General features: G+C 52.7%; 1 protein-coding gene across 1 annotated transcript; it reads right to left on the reverse strand.

Moving 5' to 3' along the window:
- Positions 1-1,611: 1,611 nt before the first annotated feature.
- Positions 1,612-13,401, reverse strand: AMBP (alpha-1-microglobulin/bikunin precursor). The gene is made up of 11 exons (XM_070430756.1): positions 13,209-13,401; positions 11,943-12,085; positions 10,304-10,380; positions 9,307-9,423; positions 8,747-8,848; positions 7,938-7,984; positions 5,982-6,041; positions 4,305-4,386; positions 3,118-3,285; positions 2,628-2,801; positions 1,612-1,785 (listed from the first exon to the last, which is right to left on the reverse strand). Exons 1-11 carry the CDS (start codon positions 13,323-13,325, stop codon positions 1,754-1,756), a joined length of 1,119 nt encoding a protein of 372 aa, XP_070286857.1. The 5' UTR covers positions 13,326-13,401; the 3' UTR covers positions 1,612-1,753.
- Positions 13,402-19,327: the final 5,926 nt, after the last annotated feature.

Below are 19,327 nucleotides of genomic sequence, written 5' to 3' on the forward strand. Positions count from 1 at the left end.
CTTCAGCCCCACCGCACCCCTGAGGGATGGAGTCAGGAGCCAAGGGAACCTTTTGCTGGGAAGGCTTTGGCAAATAGGGAGACAGATGCCTCGGGCCTGGGCAGGGCTGGTGAACCTCAGGAGGCCCCGTCCCTAGGGGCTGCTCAGGTCAGCTCCCGCCCCTCGGCGAGCAGGGTGCGGGCCCCGGGCTGCCGGGACTTCCTTTCCTAGAGAATTGAGAAGCCCAGGTGTGTATATGGACGCTCAGGTTTTAAATGGCGCCTTCAGAGCTGTAAAAAGTACCTTCCAAGCCACACACCCCATCCACCAGCTGGCCTGCCTGTGCACCTGTGGCGGCACCCTCTGGTTTAAACATTTGTTCTTCAGGTCACTCTTCAGAGTGGCACCTTCAGGCGCCACAGGTGGCTCTGCTGTGCGAGGCATGTGTGGGGGGAGCATGGTGTGGACACGGTGTGATGACATTTGTCACTTCCCCCTGAACCCACTGCCTAGACTCCACCCACTTGTGCCCAGAGGGCCCTGGCCGTGACCACAGATGTGTCCCTCAGGACAGCCCTCTCCCAAGCGCTAGTCTTTGGAGGAGACAGTGGGAGGAGGACTCTGTGTGGTCTGACCAAGAGGGTTGCAAAGATTTCTGCACCTAAATCCTTGCTCTGGGTTCATCCCCTCAACAAGGGATGTGGAACTCCCTTCTTGATGGGTCTCTTAAGCACATGGGCTAATGGCATGAGAAGCAGCCTTGACCAAAGTAGCCGTGGCCCTTAGCAGGCTCACCCCAGGGAGAAGCCGCCCTGCCTGGGCTTCTGCGGCCCCGGCAGCTTCCACTCCAGGACAGGAAGCTGGGCTCCCCTCCCTCAGCAGCAGCCGTGTCCCTCCGGGCTCTGGGTGGAGGGAGCTCGCAAGAGAGATTCATAACCCGGACGTTTGTATGTTCAGTGTGTCAATCGGAGGCTCCTAGAGTCGTGCTCTTGGGCCAGGTTGGTGCCTGAGTCACTTGGATGGCCTATGAAGGGAGGAGAAGCCAGCCGGACCGAGGGCTGCGGGTCCTGGCCCAGGGCCCTGCTGGTCGTCATGGACAGAACGTGAAGGTCAGTGAACATTCTCCTGGGGCAAAGGGCTGGGGAAGGGCTCCCAGGAGATGGGAACTCGAGGGCCTGGTGGGGAAACAGCCCAAGGCTTTTCAGCTCCCGGCAGCTGGTGCTGGGGCCGTGGCTGTGGCCAAAGTAAAACGTTGGAGGGGGTTCCATGTGGTGAAGAACGGGAATGATTTCAGGCACTGACCCGCCCCCCCCCCCCCCCCCCCGGGGCACATAGGGCACCTTATTCTGACCCTGGGTCGCTGGTGACCTGTCAAACCTCCTGCAGAAACAAGTACCCAGAGCGTTCCCCTCCTCTAGCTTTTATGAAAGCAAAATCCTGTTTTATACTGTTGTCGAGCAAAGGGCACTGTGCTCTATGTGTCATGACTTGCACAGCCAGTTTCAGGCAGGGAAGGGGGTTCTGTCACGTTTCCCACTCCTGGGCCGGCTGGGCTGCTCCTGCCCGCCCAGCTTTGTCCCCCCCTCCCGCCCCCATCTCCTTCCACGAGGATGACAATGAACAGTCAGGACATGGAACTTCAGGAGCCCATGATTTGGCTTTTATTTGAACCCGGGTCCCTCGGCCCGGCCTGCCCGATGTGGGGCCCTGGGGCAGACACTGGCCCGCAGCCTCCCCGCCGTCCTCTGGCCTTGGACCGCTGGCCTTGGACCGGTCAGTTGTTGAAGCGCAGCAGCTCCTCGTCTCCTGTGGACACAGAGGCTCAGGGAGTAGGTGTGGGGCCCGCCTGTGGGTCCAGGGCAGGGGAAGTTGGGAGGGGGTGTCATGGAGGGGGAGAGGCAGCTCGGGCCGAGCCGGGGCCTGAGGCCAGAAACTCCCGCTTGCTGAATGGCTAGATGTCCCCACAGTGCATGCCACAGGATGGTCTGGTTTTCAGCCCCTTCTGACTGACTTTAGGTGCCGTTTCCCGGTGGGGAGATAAGGCACAGTAACCTCACGAGGCTGCTGTTCCTGCAGTGCTATCACGGGCGTACCTCGGAGATATTGCGGGTTGGGGTTGGGTTCCAGACCAGCGTAGCAAAGCGACTACCACAGTAAAGTGAGTGGTAATATCTGCGAAGCGCAGTAAAGCCAGGTGGACCTGCCCTGTCCTCCTGATAGCATCACCATCACTATCAGTAACAGGTGCCGTTCGCTGAGCACTACCCGTGCCGGGCACTGGGAAGTCGGGAAATAAATCAGTGCTTTGTCCCATTTTACAAGAGAAAACTGAGGCTAAAACTGGCACCTGGCCAGTGGGGCCGGCCCGAATGTGGCAGCACCAGGATCAGCCCAGTTCTGCCAGGCTCCTCAGACTGCCCTGCACACCCTCTGCCTCTACCTGGTACCCCAGGTACTGCATCCCAGCTGGGCTGAGGTCTGGGGCTTGGCCCCACATGAAAGACGGGAAGCTGAGGCCCCGGGAGTGGATGGGCTGGTCACCTGGTACAGAGTCCAGAGCTCAGCTCTCCAGGCCCCACCTACAGGGCTCTCCCACCTGGACCCCAACAGCCCCTTGGCCCAGCCCGGCACCCCACAGGGCCTCCTACCGTCGCCAGGGACGCCGCAGTACTCCTTGCACTCCTTCTCGGAGTAGAACTTGTTGCCGTTGCCTTGGCAGCCCCCATATTGAAATTGGATGCACTTCCCCTGGACGGCATCGAATGCCCAGAGCTCCATGAAGGCTCGGCAGGGCCCTGTGACGATGGGGAGGTTGCAGGCCGCTGTGGAGGGGAGGGAGGCACCGCATTAGTAATCCTTCCGCTTGGCTCACCCGAGGCACAGGACCTGAACCAGGGGACCTTGCTCACCGAGACCACCTCGCCCCTTCTAGACTGGGGACCTGGCGCCTATGAGAAGAAATCACTTGCCTACAGTCACCCATATGCAAATGGCACTTCCTACGACTTCCGGAAACTCGCCCTGGATTTCCACCCCGGGAACATCCTCTCTTAGCCACCGGTTCAGTTGGCAGGCGGTCCGTCGGGAGGACGGCGCTGCCAGCTGCAGCGTGCACAGTGGCAAAGGGCCCGGACTCACCCACGCTTCTGCAGGTCTGCAGACACTCCTTCTCCGAGACAAAGTTGTTGCCGTTGCCTAGGCATCCGCCATATTGGAAAGGCTCACAGGCCATGGAGGAGCCGTTATAGAAATACCTCCTGACCATCCCCAGGCAAGGACCTTCTGCGTAGCCCAGTTGGCAGGCATCTGGGGAGGGGCGGAACAGCAGCACCTACTGAGTGCCTGTGTAGCTGCCAGCAGGCTGGACACTTCCCAGGCATCCTCTCAATTAGTCTTCCCCTCTGCACCACGAGGAAGGATTACCAACTAATTTTATTGACGGCACCGACGCTGAGAGGTAAAGTGACTTGCCCAAGGGTCACACAGAGCTGAGGTTCAAAATCATGTCTGTTGGACTCCAATAGCAATGCTCATTTCACTCCAGAACACGGGGAGTTACCAGCGACCCACAGATCCACCATCCCATGTTGGCCCTGTCTACCCAAAGCCTGTGTAATAGTAGCAGTTGATAACACACTCATCAGCACCCAGGCCAGACAGCCTGACCTCTTCACTGAGCCCCGCTCCCATGCCCTTATGGAGCAAAACCCTACCTGGATACCTGTACACAGCATGCATTCCCCTTCCTCCACGAAGTCCTAGATCTCCTCACCCCTGCTTCCTCTGAGCTACTCCAGCCTCTTAGCTGACCCTCCCTTTTGGGTCCATCACCTTCTTCCCTGGCTGCCTCCCCCACTTGACCAGAAGTTCCAAAAAGACATGGGCGCTGTGTCTCTGTGACTCCCGTGCCCAGCACACAGTCTGGGTTGGAGCAGGTTCCGTGTTTGCAGAGTGAGTTGTTGGTAAGTACTGTCAACTACACGAAGCCTCCTTCCCTCCTTCCCCACCTTGCTCCCAGCCTGGTGGCAGCTCGGCAGGTGGTTATGCTGTGGTACAGACGAGGAAACCACGGCTGGGAGGCCACACCGTGAGACAGGCTGAGAACTGGCTTCTTACCATGGAGCTGAGACCATGCTTCGTCTCCTCGCTCCCCTCACACCCCCTGCACAGGGCAGAGGACTTGATTTGCCTTTCCTAGGCCTAACCCTGGACTCTAGTAGGAAAAAAAGAGATTTTATAGTCATGAAGGCAGCCACTGTGAGTCAGCCATGGTCCTTCCTTTCTGGAGTCTGACAGAAGAGGGTGAAAAGGTGCCCGATCATTACCTTCTTTCTTCATTAGACCAGTTACCGGTTGCCCAGCCCCCGATCCTTCCTGCTCCTGGGGCAGCACAGCCCGCCGGGCTCTCTGGGGAGACAAAGAAAGGAAGCTGTTGCAGGGACCTTGCCATATTGCTCACCTGTACCCCTAGAATACATACACCATTTGCATTGGGAATCAGGCTGTAGACAGAAGCACAGATACCAGACTGGCTAATGACCTGTTTTCCAGAACACTTCAACCCCAATTCCAGAATGGGCATCATGGGACAGATTTCTGGATTGAAATGAAAAATTAGAACCTCGAGGCGTAACAATACCTCACATCCAACCTCCAGTGGAAGTGCCAAAAGGATATAATTATGGAAAAGGAATCTACCCCACAAGCTGGAAACCAAGGAAGGGTAGTGTTCCCATGTGAGCAGCTTGAAGGCACTGGATAGAGAAGATGTGGTGCATATACACAATGGAATACCACTCAGCCGTAAGAAAGGAACAAGTAGCGCCATTTGCAGCAACGTGGATGGACCTTGAGAACGTTACGCTAGATGAAATAAGTCAGAAAAGTTAAGAGCCACCTGATTCCACTCATATGTGGGACAAAAACCTGAAACTCGTGAACACAAACAGCAGTGTGGTGATGACCAGAGGGAAGGGGCTGGGCGGGAGCAGGGGGTCCTAATATATGGTGACAGGAGAAGGTTTGGCTTTGGGTGGCGGGCACACGGTGCAATATACAGATCTTGTAACGTAGAACCCCTCACCTGAAACCTGTATGTTCATGTTGACCAGTCACCCCAATAAATTGAATAAAGACAAAACAAAACACAATGCATGTTTAAGTTGTATGTTGGCTGTAATACATAGCATTTTTCTAGTCCTCATCATTTATTGTTTAAGAAATATAATAAGTACTAGGAATAGAGGCTCAACAAGAGACACTGAACCAGCCCCCACACCACTTAGACACTAGGGTTAGAGAGAGAGCATGAAAGAAATGTAATACACGTTAAAGTAAACTCATCTTAATGTAAAATTAAAATTACATTTTTAATGCTGTAATTTTATGCATCAAAGCTTTCCTGTAAAAAGTTTCATCTTATTTTAAAGCAGCTTTATATTTGTTGATGTAGAGTTTGACGCACAGAAAGACTCGCCTTTGAGTAACATTAAAGTCTCTAAACCCTCGCAAAGATCAGAGAGACTATCTAAATACTAGTACATATATTTATCCCCCAAGTGCTGCTAATTGGGAAGAAGTTCTCTATGAAAGAACAATTTACAAAGTTCATCCGCATCATTTTCCTAAAAATTGGACATTCAATAATATTTGACTGTTGAAACAATAGAAATGAAATTTGTCATTTAAAAAATATAACAACTTTGCCAGAAGAAGATGGCATGTTCATGTCCGATAGCTGTAACCCAGATTTTTAGGAAGCTTGTCACAACATTCTACATATCATACTTTTGAAAACAATGGTCTGGTGCCATCGAAATCCCGAGGTGAAATTGTCTGAGTGGAAGTTGAAACACAATCACTACTTTCCTTGAAATTGGGGAATCTCAAGAATCCACAGTCGCCACACACCCCAAGGAGATGAAGCCTTGCCCTCGTCCTTTCGGGGTAGCATTTGCTAGAGGGGGGATGTAAACGGAAGCAAAACGAGTTAAAAGCCTTACTTGTCCTCCTGCAGGCTCGTAGGGGCCGCTGAAGGTGCCAGTGCCAACAGCGCTGGGAAACTGTGAGTAGAAAGCACATGTTAGAGCTACTTGTTACATTAGACCAGTGCGCGTCAACCAGCATTGCACAATACCCAGGACAGAATGTCAGTTCATGCTTGATGTTAATCCCTTAAAGCAGGGGTCCTCAAACTTTTTAAACAGGGGGCCAGTTCACTGCCCCTCAGACCGTTGGAGGGCCGGACTATAGTTTAAAAAAAAAAACTATGAACAAATTCCTATGCACACTGCACATATCTTATTTTGAAGTAAAAAAACAAAACGGGAACAAATACAATATTTGTATTAGCATGTGGCCTGCGGGCCGTAGTTTGAGGACCCCTGCCTTAAAGGAACAACAAAGCAGTAATGAATTCCTGAATTGAATCGTGGGCATAGGCAAGTTTTATTCCTAAAGGCAATGAAGAATCCAAGGGTAAATGCCACATTTACTGGAAATCAATAATCAGGATCCTCCAGTAGCGGGAAAAGGTCTGGAAGGCTCGGATTCTGTATTTGATGGGGTCATTAACTAGGGAAATTTGGAAAATGTAGAAAGTCATTAATTAGGAAAATGAAATCAATCCAAGTGGCCTTGTTCAGTATCTACAATTGTTCAGCTCTGATCCTGGCACTGGGGGGAGATTACAAAGATGTGTGAGAAGACACCATCTCCATCTCACTGGGTAGACAAGTCTGTACATGTGGAACTAAGCCAAGAGAAAAGCGGCATCATAATAACAACTAATTAATAAAAAAAATTAATAATAACACCAGCCCCCAAACGACTGGGGATTATGGCGACAGCAATGATCTGGACAACGTAAAGAAAAAGGGGACAGGGGATGGAACATTTGTCCTTCCAATCATAGAGACAACAAACATCCTCTAAGAGTGTTTTCTCACAGCCTTGACGTGGCTTGGAGCCTTCTTTGAGAAAGAACTCTCTTGTGGTAAAGAAATGTCTACTTGGCGTTCAAGAAGTCCACTTCATTTTTTAAAAAATTCATATAAAACGACAATGGAAGCTTTTAAAATCAGAAGTAGCATCTGTAATATAATCCCACTTAGTAAGAGTATATCTAAACCCGTGCCTCTGTCTACCCAATCTTCCTGCCATTTGGCCTCCAACTTTTCTGCATTGTTTTAATTCTTTATATAAGTCAGTTTTTATAAAAATCAATGGTAATTTTTCTTTAAAGTGTAGAAGCAAACAATACGTTAACTGTTAATTCTATGCGGGAATAAGGACATTGTCCCTTTTTTTGCTCTTGTAGTTTTTCAATTTTCAAGAATATATTTCTAAGTAAACATTATATATATTTTTACACACATATATAGATTTATACACACATCGGCAGGATAAGTTAGGCTACATAGTTTTCAAATAATCAGAGAGAAAAAAGAATGGATAAAGCTCAGTCAATATGGCAAAAAGCAGGAAAATAGAACAGAGGCGTAAGGAAGCCCCAAATCAAAAGGCAGCCTAGACGTTCTGCCCGGTGGTTTGAGAAGCTGCTTGCTCTCGGGTTTATTTGTTTGTTTTTTAAGGTAAAGTAATTTTATTTTCATTTATTGAGTATTGTTATTTCATGATGAAATACTTCACTGGTTTTAGGCACCATGCTAAGTCCTTCTGTAACCTGTCATTGAATTCTAGCTCCTGGAAGGCAACTAACTACTCCATTCCATACGTGAGAAAAGTGAGGTCCGGGTGGTGCCGCAAGAAGCCTAAATGGCAGAACCAAGATTGAGCCCAGGTGGGACTGACCTCCAACCCCCTGCCCCTCGCTGCCTGCCCCAACCCCTCTCAATGGCCCCCCACCACTCCCACCGCCACCACTACAGCGGGACCTAAGCAAGGGCAGCAAAAGTCAAGCGGGGGTTGGGGGGTGGAGTAGGGGAAAGAGTACTCACTGTGGATGAAGTGAGATCTGGTTCCTGCTCCCCAGGGACACACTCTCCTAGGTCAGAGGGCAGGAGACGGAGGTGAATAAGAGGACCACACTTGGGGAGCATCCTAAACAGGAGGGCTTCGCTACTCTCATGAACTGTCTCCTGCAATAGCCCACTCATGAATGGCTCCGCCCACGTGGCTTACTGAAGGTCATTCATGAGAAAAGCTACAGGCTGGTGGCCGCACCATCTTCACCATCGGCGTCATCTCCACCCCACCACCAGCATGTCCTCTGCACCATCACAGGGCAGCAATGGCTAACATTTGTTGAGCGCTTACTAGACGCCGGGCACAGTGCTATTGTGTTTAACGGCTTTATCTCACTGACTCCTCACAGTAACTTATATGGGAGACATTGTTATCCCCATTTTACAGATGAGGAAATTGAGGCTCTGGAAGACTGACCAGCCAGACGCCAGCCACACAGCTCAGTTGGAACCTAGGTGCTCTAACTCTGGAGGCCATGCCTCAATCCTAACACTCTATTTATTACCTCTAAGAGGTACCTGTGGAGTCTGGCTATCGCCTCACTTAGACACGTAGCAGTAGAGCGAGCATTGAACTGGTTCTAGTCCAGGCTCTGCGTGAATTTGGACTTGGAGCAAATCCAGGGGCCCCAGCTGCCTTCTCTGTATCGAGGGAAGAGGACTGCCGCTCTGCTTACCTCAGAGGGTTACAAGGCAGACCCCGGGGCTAGGAAGACGTTCTCTAGGGGCCGTGAAGGATGAGGAGGAGACAGAAATGTGGGTGGGGTCGGGGTGCCACTTACCTCTGTCGGCCATGGTGAAGATAGCGTCCTCAGGGATGCCCACACCCAGGGCGACCTCCCTGAACTCCTGCAGCAGGCTCTCCCGGAGCTGTGGCCCCCGCCCTGTAAGTGGGAAGCAGAGAAGGCTCCTAGAACCGCAGGGCCTGGGCTGGCAGGACCTGCGAGGGTTAGGGGAACGTTGAAAACTATTGGTCCAATTTGACCTCTTCAGCACAGGATGGAAAGGTCAGCTCCAGAAAAGGAAGAAGGGTCCCTCCCAACCCCCTGCTCGGGTCTCCCCACTCCCACACAGGGCCCTTCCTCGGGTTCCTCAAGGGCCCGGAGGCTCTGGAATTCTCCGGTCTGGAATTTTAGCGATCAAAAGAAGAGGATACTGCCTGAAACGGGAGACTGAGTTCTACCTCCTCCAGGCAAAGCAAATGCTCTCACATGTCCTGTAACGGAAGTTTTATCTGAAGGGAAAAGCAAAACTCCCCGTTCCTCCCCACGCCACTGTCCCTAAACCACGGGTCCCCTCCCACCCCCAGCTCCAATGAGCTTAGCTGGTTCCAGGCCTTTACCGTAGAGCTTGGCAGTAATTGTGGGTCCATGGTGGCGGCTGGATTTCTTGGTCAGAATAATGGCATACTCATCGTAGTTGGTGTGGACCACATAGGACTCAATGCTGATGTTCCATCCTGCATGGGAGATGCAGGAAGACCAAGGGCTCAGTGGTCAGGAGCCTCCTCTGGTCCGCGATCCTTCACCTGCTCACCCACACATCATCTGTTCAGCCATCCTATCTACCCATCCCTTCCATATTCTTGTTTATTCATCCATCTCCTCCGTATAGTTATCATTAATTCATCTACCACCACTTCATCCATCCCTCTTCTCCATGTATCAATCCATAAATGGATCCATTTTCCTTCATCCCTCCTTCCTTCCTTCTCTCCTTTCTTTCTTTCTTCTTTCCTCCATCCCTGAAATTATCAATTTATCTGTTAGATGATGATTAATTCACTTATCTGCTATTCATACATATGTTTATTCATTTACCAAACATTTGTTTATTCTCTCACTACAATCATCCATCCACCCAAATATTCCTATATTCAACCCCGAGCACAATTAGTTAACACACAGAGCATATTCAATAAACATTTGCTGGATAAATGAATAAACTCATGTCCAAGTCCCTCTATCACATGGCACCATGCACTCTGTACATGGTAGATGCTTGGCAAACCTTTATCAGCTGATGCCTAACATGAAGACTGATGAAATTTTGATATTATCCTCACATTCACACCATCACTCTAATTCTGGGTGTGCATGTGTGAGGGAGTGATAGAGAGACAGAAGGAGGGAGGGAAGGATGGAAAGGGAGAGAAGGAGGAGGAGAAGGAGGAGGAGGAGGGGAGGAGGAGGAGGAGGAGGAAGCATTTGGAAGAAGGCTAGATGACATCTCGGGAAAATAGGAGGAAGGTTAGAGGGGGAGACAAGGAAAGAGCTGAAGACATCAAGGTATTGTCCGGCGAAGGAGAGAGCTGTGGTGTCTCCTCCGACTCCACCTACTGGATTTGTGATAGAGGAACTTTCCCTCGGTGTCTGTTTTCTCGTAAGTCCCAGAGTGCTCCTCACAGACGCCTCTCCTGGAAGTGAACAGACCACAGGCGAGGTAAATGCGGGTAGAGGCCATGGTCCTACACCCCTTCTCCTTCCTGTTCTTCCCAAATGTCTCTCTCTCTCTCTCTCTCTCTCTCTCTCTCTCTCTCTCTTTAATTGGAAAGTAACATTTTCAATTATCTTGTTTAAGCCTCACATCAGCCTTGGGGGACATCTCATCCATTTCACATATGAGGGGCTCGAGGGACAGAGAAAAAGGGACTAATCCATGCCATTGCTTAGCAAAGCGAGTACTAAAAATCAGTTTCCTTAACCAAATCTGCACATTATGTCGATTCACTGGGAAGTTCGAGGGGTGAAGTAATGCCTTCGTTGATTACTCTGTGTCTCTCTTGCCCCAGTTCCCTTACGTGTGAAACGGGGGTAATGATAGTGTCTACCTCACATTGTGGCTGAGAGAATCAAATGAGGTTTTGAATGTAAAGAACTTAGCGTAAACACTACACACATCTTAGCTGTTATTGTTACGAGCATTACTTATCGAGCAGCATTGGTGTGCCAGGCGCTGTGCTACATGCTGGGGATACAGAGGGCAAGACAGGCCCTGTCCCCATGTGAAGCTTACAATTGAGTGGGACAGGGGGCAGGCCAGAGGCCGATGCAGTCAAGTGCACCACGTTCAAGAAGCATGAGGTGCTCCAAGAGCACAAAGGAAGGCATGTAACCTGAACCTGCAGTGGTCAGGGAGGGCTTCCTGGAGGAAGTGACATAGAGCCTGAGTCCTGAAGGATCCATAGGAATTAGCCCAGGGAGGTGGAGAGAGATTTTCCCAGTAGAAGGAATATATGGTGCAAAGGTAGTGAGGTAGGAGAGGATGAAGGATTCCAGGAACTGAAAGAAGGTCCACTTGGGTAGGTCACAGAGTTCATGGTAGAGAGTGGGGCAGGGGATGGTGAGTGCTGGGGGCAGGGGGGCCTGGAAGGCCATGTCAAAAGGGTTGAAGTTTATTCCCAAGGGCAGTAGGGAGCGATGGAAATGTTTCAGCAGATTTGAATGTTTTGAAAGGTCTTTCTGGTTGCTGGGTGAAGAATGAATTGAATGGAAGGTTCGAGATTAGAGGTGGGAAGAAAAGCAGAGAGGTTGTTGTAGACAAGGAGGAAAGAAAAGGGGTGGCTAGTGACAGGGAAGAGGGGAGAAGTGAACAGATTGGAGAGAATCCAGAAGAGAATGGACGGGGCTTGATGATGGGCTGACTGACAGCAGGGAGAAGGATCCAGGCCAGCCCTCTCCCGCCCAGTTCCAGGTTGGGACCCTGGTGGGTGGAAGTGCCCTTACTGAGCTAAGGGATGCCAAAGAGCGAGAGCAGATTGAAGAGCTGGCATAACGTTGGGGGCACCGCCCGCGAGGTGCAGAGGGGACGGTTAGAAAGGACACCCTGTTGGTGGAGCAAAGCAGAGAGATCCGCAGCTCAGAGGCCAGGGCCTGGCTGGAAGGAGAGGTCTGCCACTTCCCAGGGTGTGGTGGCGAGCGAAGCCAGGGTGGGGTGGGCCCTCGTCCCCCTCCCCTCCCACCCCATCCCCGAGCTCACCGCCAACGAGTAATGGTCGTGCTGATCTGCCTCTCGGTCGCTCCCTCTCTCAGCAGCAGCGTGCTCACGGTCAGCCTGTCCTTGAACCTCACCAGCCGGGGGCAGGTGGAGCCCATGGCCACGTGGAACCATTTCCCGTAGAACTAGGAGGCAGCCACAGTGCTCGGGGTTGGGATTTGCCTCTGACCTTGAGGAAGACTTGGCAGGTGTCTGCTCCCCTCCCTCCTCTGAATGACTCAATTTTTATGTGACAACATCTTATCGCTAATTGGAGGCCACACAGCTTCAAGGGCGGACGGAGCCCGAATGGTGGAACTTCAGGCACCGCGGCAAGCTTGGAGTGGGGAGGTTCAGGCGGTTCTCCCCACCCCCACCCCCCGCCCGCAGAAGGCCTTACTCTGCTGATAGCTGAGGGCTGTGCTCACTGGGATGGGGTCCACAGCCTCGTGCCCTGAGGTCATCATCAACCACTGCTCTCCACGGGCGGGTCAGGAGACCCTGCACTCACCACTTCTGAGCACTGCATGTTGGAAAGTATCGCCTGTCCTTGAGCTGATGTGGGACAAGCCTGACATCTCCTTCTCCTGACTGTGTGTCAGGGAGTTAGAGAACCCTCCATCCCTGCAGAGGGCGCCGAGCCTGCGACCCTTCGCCATCCCAGACCCCTCCACCCATGACCCTTCCTAGTCCCTGAAAGTGAGTAAAATCCACAGGACGCACAGGTAGGACAGTATGAGAGCCCCTTGTACCCATGTGAGACCTGGGTAGACAAGATCCTGTTCCGGGTCACCCAGTGACTGGGACAGAGCGGGGCCAGGAAGGAAGTCCCAGGACTCCCCGCACACAGCACCCTGTCCAGGCCTCTTATGCCCATCAGCCCCGATCTCTGTCCTGCTTCTCTTTTCCCATAACCCCACATGCCCGCCTTGGGCCACCCCAGGCCTGTGAGGGCAGGGGACCCGGGACAGGCTAACGGGTGCTGTGGGGTGCAGTGAGTGATTAAAGGGTGAGGGCTGGGCATTGTGGGGGGCTGCAGGGGTAGCAGTCCCCATAAAACCTTCTCTGGACGGGTTCGAAGGTGAGGGCATTGGACTTGGGATGTCAGATGAGTCCCATAGAATGGCAGGTGCATAGAGTTGTCGCTTCAACAAACCCCAGACAGTCTGTGCAGGAAAAGCCTTTAGAGACCCACCCCTGAGTTCCAGATGGGGAGAGTGAGACCCCAGCTCACCGCCGTCACCCCATCACCCCGGAGGCCAGCCTTACCCTAGACACGTCGAAGTTCTCTTGCACTTGGATGTTGTCGGGCGGTGTGGGCACAGGGTTGGCACTCACCGCCAGGCAGGCGGTGAGCAGCAGAAACAGGGCCCCGAGACTCCACATGGCTCTGGCTCCTCTACCAAGGGGGTCACTCACAGGCTCAGTGGGGACAGAGGAGCTCCCTGACCCAGGTGGCTGCAAACTGAGGTTGGGGAAGGGACCTTTGGTTTATAGGTGACTTTGGTGTTTGCCCTGCTCAGCCAGGACCAATCAGGGCCCCAAGGCCAGGGCTGGTCGATCCCTGTGGTGCCCTGGCTGGGGCCAGGAGGTATGTTTCAGAGGAGGCGTTGACCAAACACAACAGGCCAGCTGCAGCCCAGGCTGGGTTCAGCCCCAGAAAGGCTCCCCCAGAAGCACCCCACTTGTCATGGGCATGTGAGGGTGAAGGACCCAGGTAGCCCTGAACTCCCTGCTGGTCATTCCACCTGGACCACCTGTGAGTCAGGAGGATGAGCCTGATTGAGCCCATTTCTCACATGAGAAAACTGAGGCTCAGGGAGAGGAAGTGACTTATCAGAGACCATAGGGAAGTCTATGACCTCCTGTCCCCAGGGTTCCTTCTCTCACCACTGCTTTCCCATAGCCCCAGCAAGTTATAGTAGAAACAATGATGACGATGATGATGATGATAATGATGATGATGATAGCTTCCATTCACTGAGCACCTGCAATGTTCCAGCACTTGACACTGACCAGGAACCGAACTCAATCCCCACAACCCCATACACTAGGTGCAGGTCCCCCTTACAGACAGGAAATGTGAGTCTCCGAGAGGTAAATGACTTGCCCAGGGTCTCACGCCTGGTTAGTGGCGTTGCTGGAGGAGGTAGCATTTGGTGTGGTTGAGAGCCTGGGCTCAGGAGCCAGACTGCCTTCTGTGCAGCCTGGGGTGCGGAGAAGTGGGAGCGGGAAGCCCTGGCTCCCGGTTCTGTGTGACTTTGGAGTGACTTTCCCGCTCTGAAGCCCGCTTTCCTCAGTCCCCATTCTGTCTGCCAAGAGGTTGAGGCCATGTGTGTGACAGTCCACTGTCCTACCTGTGTGCTAGACCCAGGCGTGCCTGTCTTTGGAGAAACCAGGCCTAGTGTAAGAATGGCATATAACAAGGAGTCATTAATAATTGAAATAGAGCCTGGCTGTGGTGGCTCAGTGGATTGAGCATCATCCCATGGACAAGAGATCCTGGGTTCGATTCCCAATCAGGGCACATGTCCAGGTTGCGGGCTCGATCTCCAGGAGGGGGCACGCAGGAGGCAGCTAATCAATGATTCTCTCTCATCATTGATGTTTCTCTCTCTCTCTCTCTCTCTCTCTCTCCCTCTCCCTCTCCCTCTCCCTTCTTCTCTGAAATCAATAAAAATACATTTATAAAAAAAGAATCAATATTGGGGAAAAACCACAATGGAAATAGAATGCCCTATTAAGGCTGCCTTCAGTGTGCCACAATGGCTTCTGACCTTCACAGCAGATCTGCATGGGACTATCAGGCCCCCTGGCTCATGGGAAGCCCGAGGCACACGGGTGAAGAACCTGGGCCCCTTTGGACAGGGCTGCTCATCCGGCCACGCAGCCTCTCCTGGGGGAGGGGAGAGGCCAGAGGCCCAGCCAGGATGTCACTTCTCCTGCCTCCGGGGCTGTTTGCTCTCTCGAGATGATTAACCAGCACAGAGGGAGCAAACTGCCAAGGCCCACTGGACTTTGGGCTGCTTTTAAAAAAATTAACCCTGGGACTCAGAGATGCACGGCTGGTAGTGGTCAGGAGTGCTGACCCCTCTCTCCTCTCTGGCCATCAGGGTGGGGCGATGGAGGCTCTGGGTTCCTGTCCTCCTAGGGGACGCAGGGATCCAAGATACCTGGCCAGATCTGGAACCATGTCAAGGGGAAGGGCCCGTGTAGGAGGCTTCGGAGCCTCAGAGGTGTCCTGAGCTGTGGGGAAGAGAGGCCTCATTATCAGATGAAAACTCGGGTTCTATGCCCTACCCGGTTTGGCTCAGTGGATGGAGCGTTGGCCTGCGGACTGGAAGGTCCCGGGTTCAATTCCGGTCAGGGGCATGTACCTTGGTTGCGGGCACATCCCCCAGTGGGAGGTGTGCAGGAGGCAGCTGATCGATGTTTCTCTCTCATCGATGTTTCTAACTCTCTATCCCTCTCCCTCCCTCTCTGTAAAAAATCAATAAAAAATATTAATAAAAAAAAAGAAAACACGGGTTCTGGGAGGGAATGGAACTTGTTCAAGGTCATCCAGCTTGTGGCCGAGCGGGGGCACAGATTAGACTAATGTTCAACACCCTGAGTCCCCCTTTATTCATTCGTCCGGTCATTCATTCACCAAATGCACACTGGGTGCTTGAGGACAGGACGGAGAACAGGACAGGACTCCTGGTCAGGCTGGGATGGGAAGGAGGGAGGAGAAAGTGATAAGACTGGATTGGCGACTGCAGTGATGGGGGAAGCTGTGGCCAGGGGAGAGGAGTCAGCCAGACAGAAGTGCATGCGGTGCGTGGTGAGGAAGGTATTCCAGACATAGGGAACAGCAACTACCAAGGCTTAGAGGAGGGAGATGGAGAGAAAAGCACTTGGAATACAGAAACCAAACGAAAAAACCGTAGGCCAGGAGCTTGGGGGACAGAGGGGAATGGCAAGATGGGGAGGAGCTGGGCACTGGGACCTGTTTTTTGGGGTGGGGTGGGGGGTGGGGGAGGCCTGGTGAGTAGACCAGCAGGGACATCAAGAACATTGGGCAAAACTAAGATCAAAGGTTGTGGTCAAGGTTCAGGCCTCCCTCTGCCCATGGTGGAAGGGGATGGCACAGAAGCTGACCCTTTTTCCCCAGGAGGTAACCAGCTGCCGGCCTTGCCCCAAATGCCCTTGGACTTGGAGCCAAATTCTGCCCATTCCTGGCAAAGCGGGAGGTGAACAGCACCCCGGACTCCATGCCCGGTGACGGGAGAGGAGATGTCCTCACCGCCCATGATCTCGAGGCTTTGTTATCACCCCCCACCCTTGACCCAAAGAGCTAGGCCACTCAGCGGTCGGGGTCCCAGTCCTAGTAACTTGCCTTGTGACTGTGGGGCAGTGCTTCCCTCCCTGGCCTCCCCTTCCTCATCTAGATCTCCAAACGCAGGTAATAACAACTCACGTGACCAGGCTTAAATAAGAACCAGTGAGGGGCATCTGTGACAGTGCTCCCCGAGTGTACACACCAGAGGGACCAGCGTCATCACAGGCACTTAGCACAGCGTGTACCAGGCAAGCTCCACACAGGCCGCAGAAAGGCGAGAGCATCCCATGTCCACTAGAGGGCAGCAGAGGACTTGCAGGAAGACCGCGGGATTGCTCACAGCCGGCGCAGTACAGACCCGGAGCCACTGTCCCCACCAGAGAGCTCCTCCCCGAACCTGCTTAAGATGGTGAGTGCAGAACATTCAGCATCTACCTTGTCTATCTCCACCCGGGCTACAGAGGTGGATGCTTCGTGGGGCCCCTTTACAAAGAGTTCCCTGGCGAGCCAGAATTGGGAACAGCCGCTAGAGACCACGAGGTGGCTGTACCCCGAAAAAATCACTCGATGAAGGTCCTACATAGTGCGACGTGCTGAGCACTCCAGGAGCACGTGCTGTGGAGACCTCCCAGTAAGGTTCTATCATTTTACTGTGATAGTAGTCGTATTGTGCAGACGGGGAAACCGAGGCTGGGAGATCAGGTATTCCAGGGTCAAAGGGCAGGCAGCCAGAGGGTAGCAATTCAAACCCAGGTTTGTCTCCCTGACACCTGAGTCACTCTGCTCACCTCCCAGGCCTGATAGATAGCAGGACCTCGGGCCATGTTCTCCCAGAGACCTGGAGCAAGGGTGGCTGTTCCCTTCGCTGAGCTTCTCACCGCGGGCTCTCCCTTCCCCAGATGAGCCAAGGGCATGCTCCATGTCTGCCCCACAGAAACCTGGCCCTTCTCTCCTCTTTGGGGCCTAGCACGGTGCTGGGCACTGAGTCGGTGCTCAGTGAATACATGCTAATTGACTTATTTAGAACTGTGAGGTCAGACCCCAATAAGGACCACCCAAATAGAAGACAGCTGAGGGAGCCTGGGAGGTTGAAACCCTCGCCAAGTCCTTGAATAATTACCCGCGAGGGAGGGAGTGATACAATGAATGATACCATTTAAAAAGCAAAGAGCCCTTGCTCTGTGGTGGCTTTTCTTTGTGGCCCCGATTTTGAGTTAGTCTGTGCATCTGGGAGGATTCCCAAGGCTTCGTCCAGCAGAGTGACGGTTAAGCCTCTGAGCTTTGCACCCAGACAGACCTGGTTTCTGGTCATGGCCGTGACCCCTTCTTGCCTGTTCGATCTTCACTAAATGACTCCACCTTTCTGAATGCGGGTCGTTTCCTCTGTTAAATGGGGTTTAAAAGAGCTCCTTGTGGCGCAGAAGAATTAAATGATGAGAAACCTGTCATGTTCTTGCTCTTTGGAGAGAGCCTAGCAAATAGTAAATGCTAGCTGCCCTGGGGGGAGGGCCCTGGGGGGAGGGGCCCTTAGGTGCTGTCAATTCAGCTTCCTGATTGTGAGAGCTGGTGGCTGAGCCTGGAGAAGCAAAGAGGGAGGCTCTTTGGAGCTGAGTGTCCTTGAGGCCTGGCTGCCCCGGGAACAGAGCTTGTGGCCCAGGGTCTGGTTCCCTGGGCACCCATGAAGAAAGGGCTCCCACAGAAATAAACTCCCGGAGGCCTGCCTGCCTCCAGGAAAGGGACAGGCATTTCCTGCCCTCTCAGGCTGCTCTTATCTGTCCATGAACGCCGGGCGTCCAGGGCCGGCCTGACTCCTGGCTGACCGAGATGACGTCACCCTATGTCCTCGGAGGGACTAATAGAGCTCTTTTCTGAAACCACGCGGCAAGCAGGCCTCTTCGGAAAGTCCCACTGGCCTTTCCTCAATGAAGACAAATGAATGCCTCCCAATCAGCTGCCGGGGAAGGGCAGCAGGAACCCTTCCTGGCTCTTTCATTGGGCGAGCGTCCTGAATGGACACTTCTCTCCCTGGAAGAATCCTTGCAGGAAGGAGCCGGCAGAGCTGACGTCAGCGAGTTCATGAGTCTGTCACCGGAGTCCAGATATGCATGCAGTTCCCCTCCTGTGAGTATGGGGACAGCAGTATGTTTGTGCTGAGAGCTTCCATTAGTAATAAAAATAGTAATAACAACTAGCATTTATTCAGCCCTGACCGCATGCCAGGCTCTGTCCTATACAGTGTATATGGATCCACTCTCTCAATCCTCACATCATCCCCTATGAGCGCTTATTAACTTCTCACAGGGTAAGCCAACCTTAGCCCCACTTTACAGAGGAGGAGACTGAGGTTCAGAGACCTTAACCACCTTGCTCAGGCTCGCACAGCTCAACGTGGGGTTGAGAGAGGGAGTGGGTGTGCCCAAGGTTCTGGAGCTGGGAGACACAAAGGTTAGACCTTAGGGTTCATTTCTAATTCTCTTGACTCCAGCTCAGGCTTCCCAGAAGCCTGCTTCATTTGGGTCGTTTGTAAAGAATCCCTTTATCTTCGGGGTTGGTGAGGGTTCCTCTGTGGAGGGAAAAGACCTTGGGAAGCCCCATCCTCTGCTTCATCAAAGACCTCGGCATGGTCTGGCCTTGCTGGGCTGTGCTGGGCTTTGATGGAGACCAACTTCTCCAGGGAGGCTGCTCCACGTGCTCAGAGGTTCCTGAGTTGGATGGAAACTCCTCCTCTATTTGCCCTTCCTCTGTGGTCCTACTGGGTGGCACTTGGCATGGTGGCTGAAGACACATAATCAAGACCACCCGGGTACAAATAGACAGACCACCCCGGGACTAATCCCACTTCTGCCACCCACTAGCTGTATGACCTTGGAAACGTTCCTGAACCTCTTCTTGCCTTGGTTTCCTAACTGCAACACGAGGATAGTAATGGGACCTACTTCACAGAGCAGTTATGAGCAATCAGCGAGTTAATACATGGCAAGTACTGGGAACAGTGCTTGGCACCACATAAGTTTGCTAATTGTTATTTATTCCATGGCTACCAATTGTCGCTTTTATTGTCCTTTCC

The sequence above is a fragment of the Myotis yumanensis genome, unplaced genomic scaffold (genome assembly GCF_028538775.1).
Source record: "Myotis yumanensis isolate MYYU_CA2020_CCGP unplaced genomic scaffold, mMyoYum1.0.hap1 SCAF_12, whole genome shotgun sequence".
NCBI classification, from domain to species: domain Eukaryota; kingdom Metazoa; phylum Chordata; class Mammalia; order Chiroptera; family Vespertilionidae; genus Myotis; species Myotis yumanensis.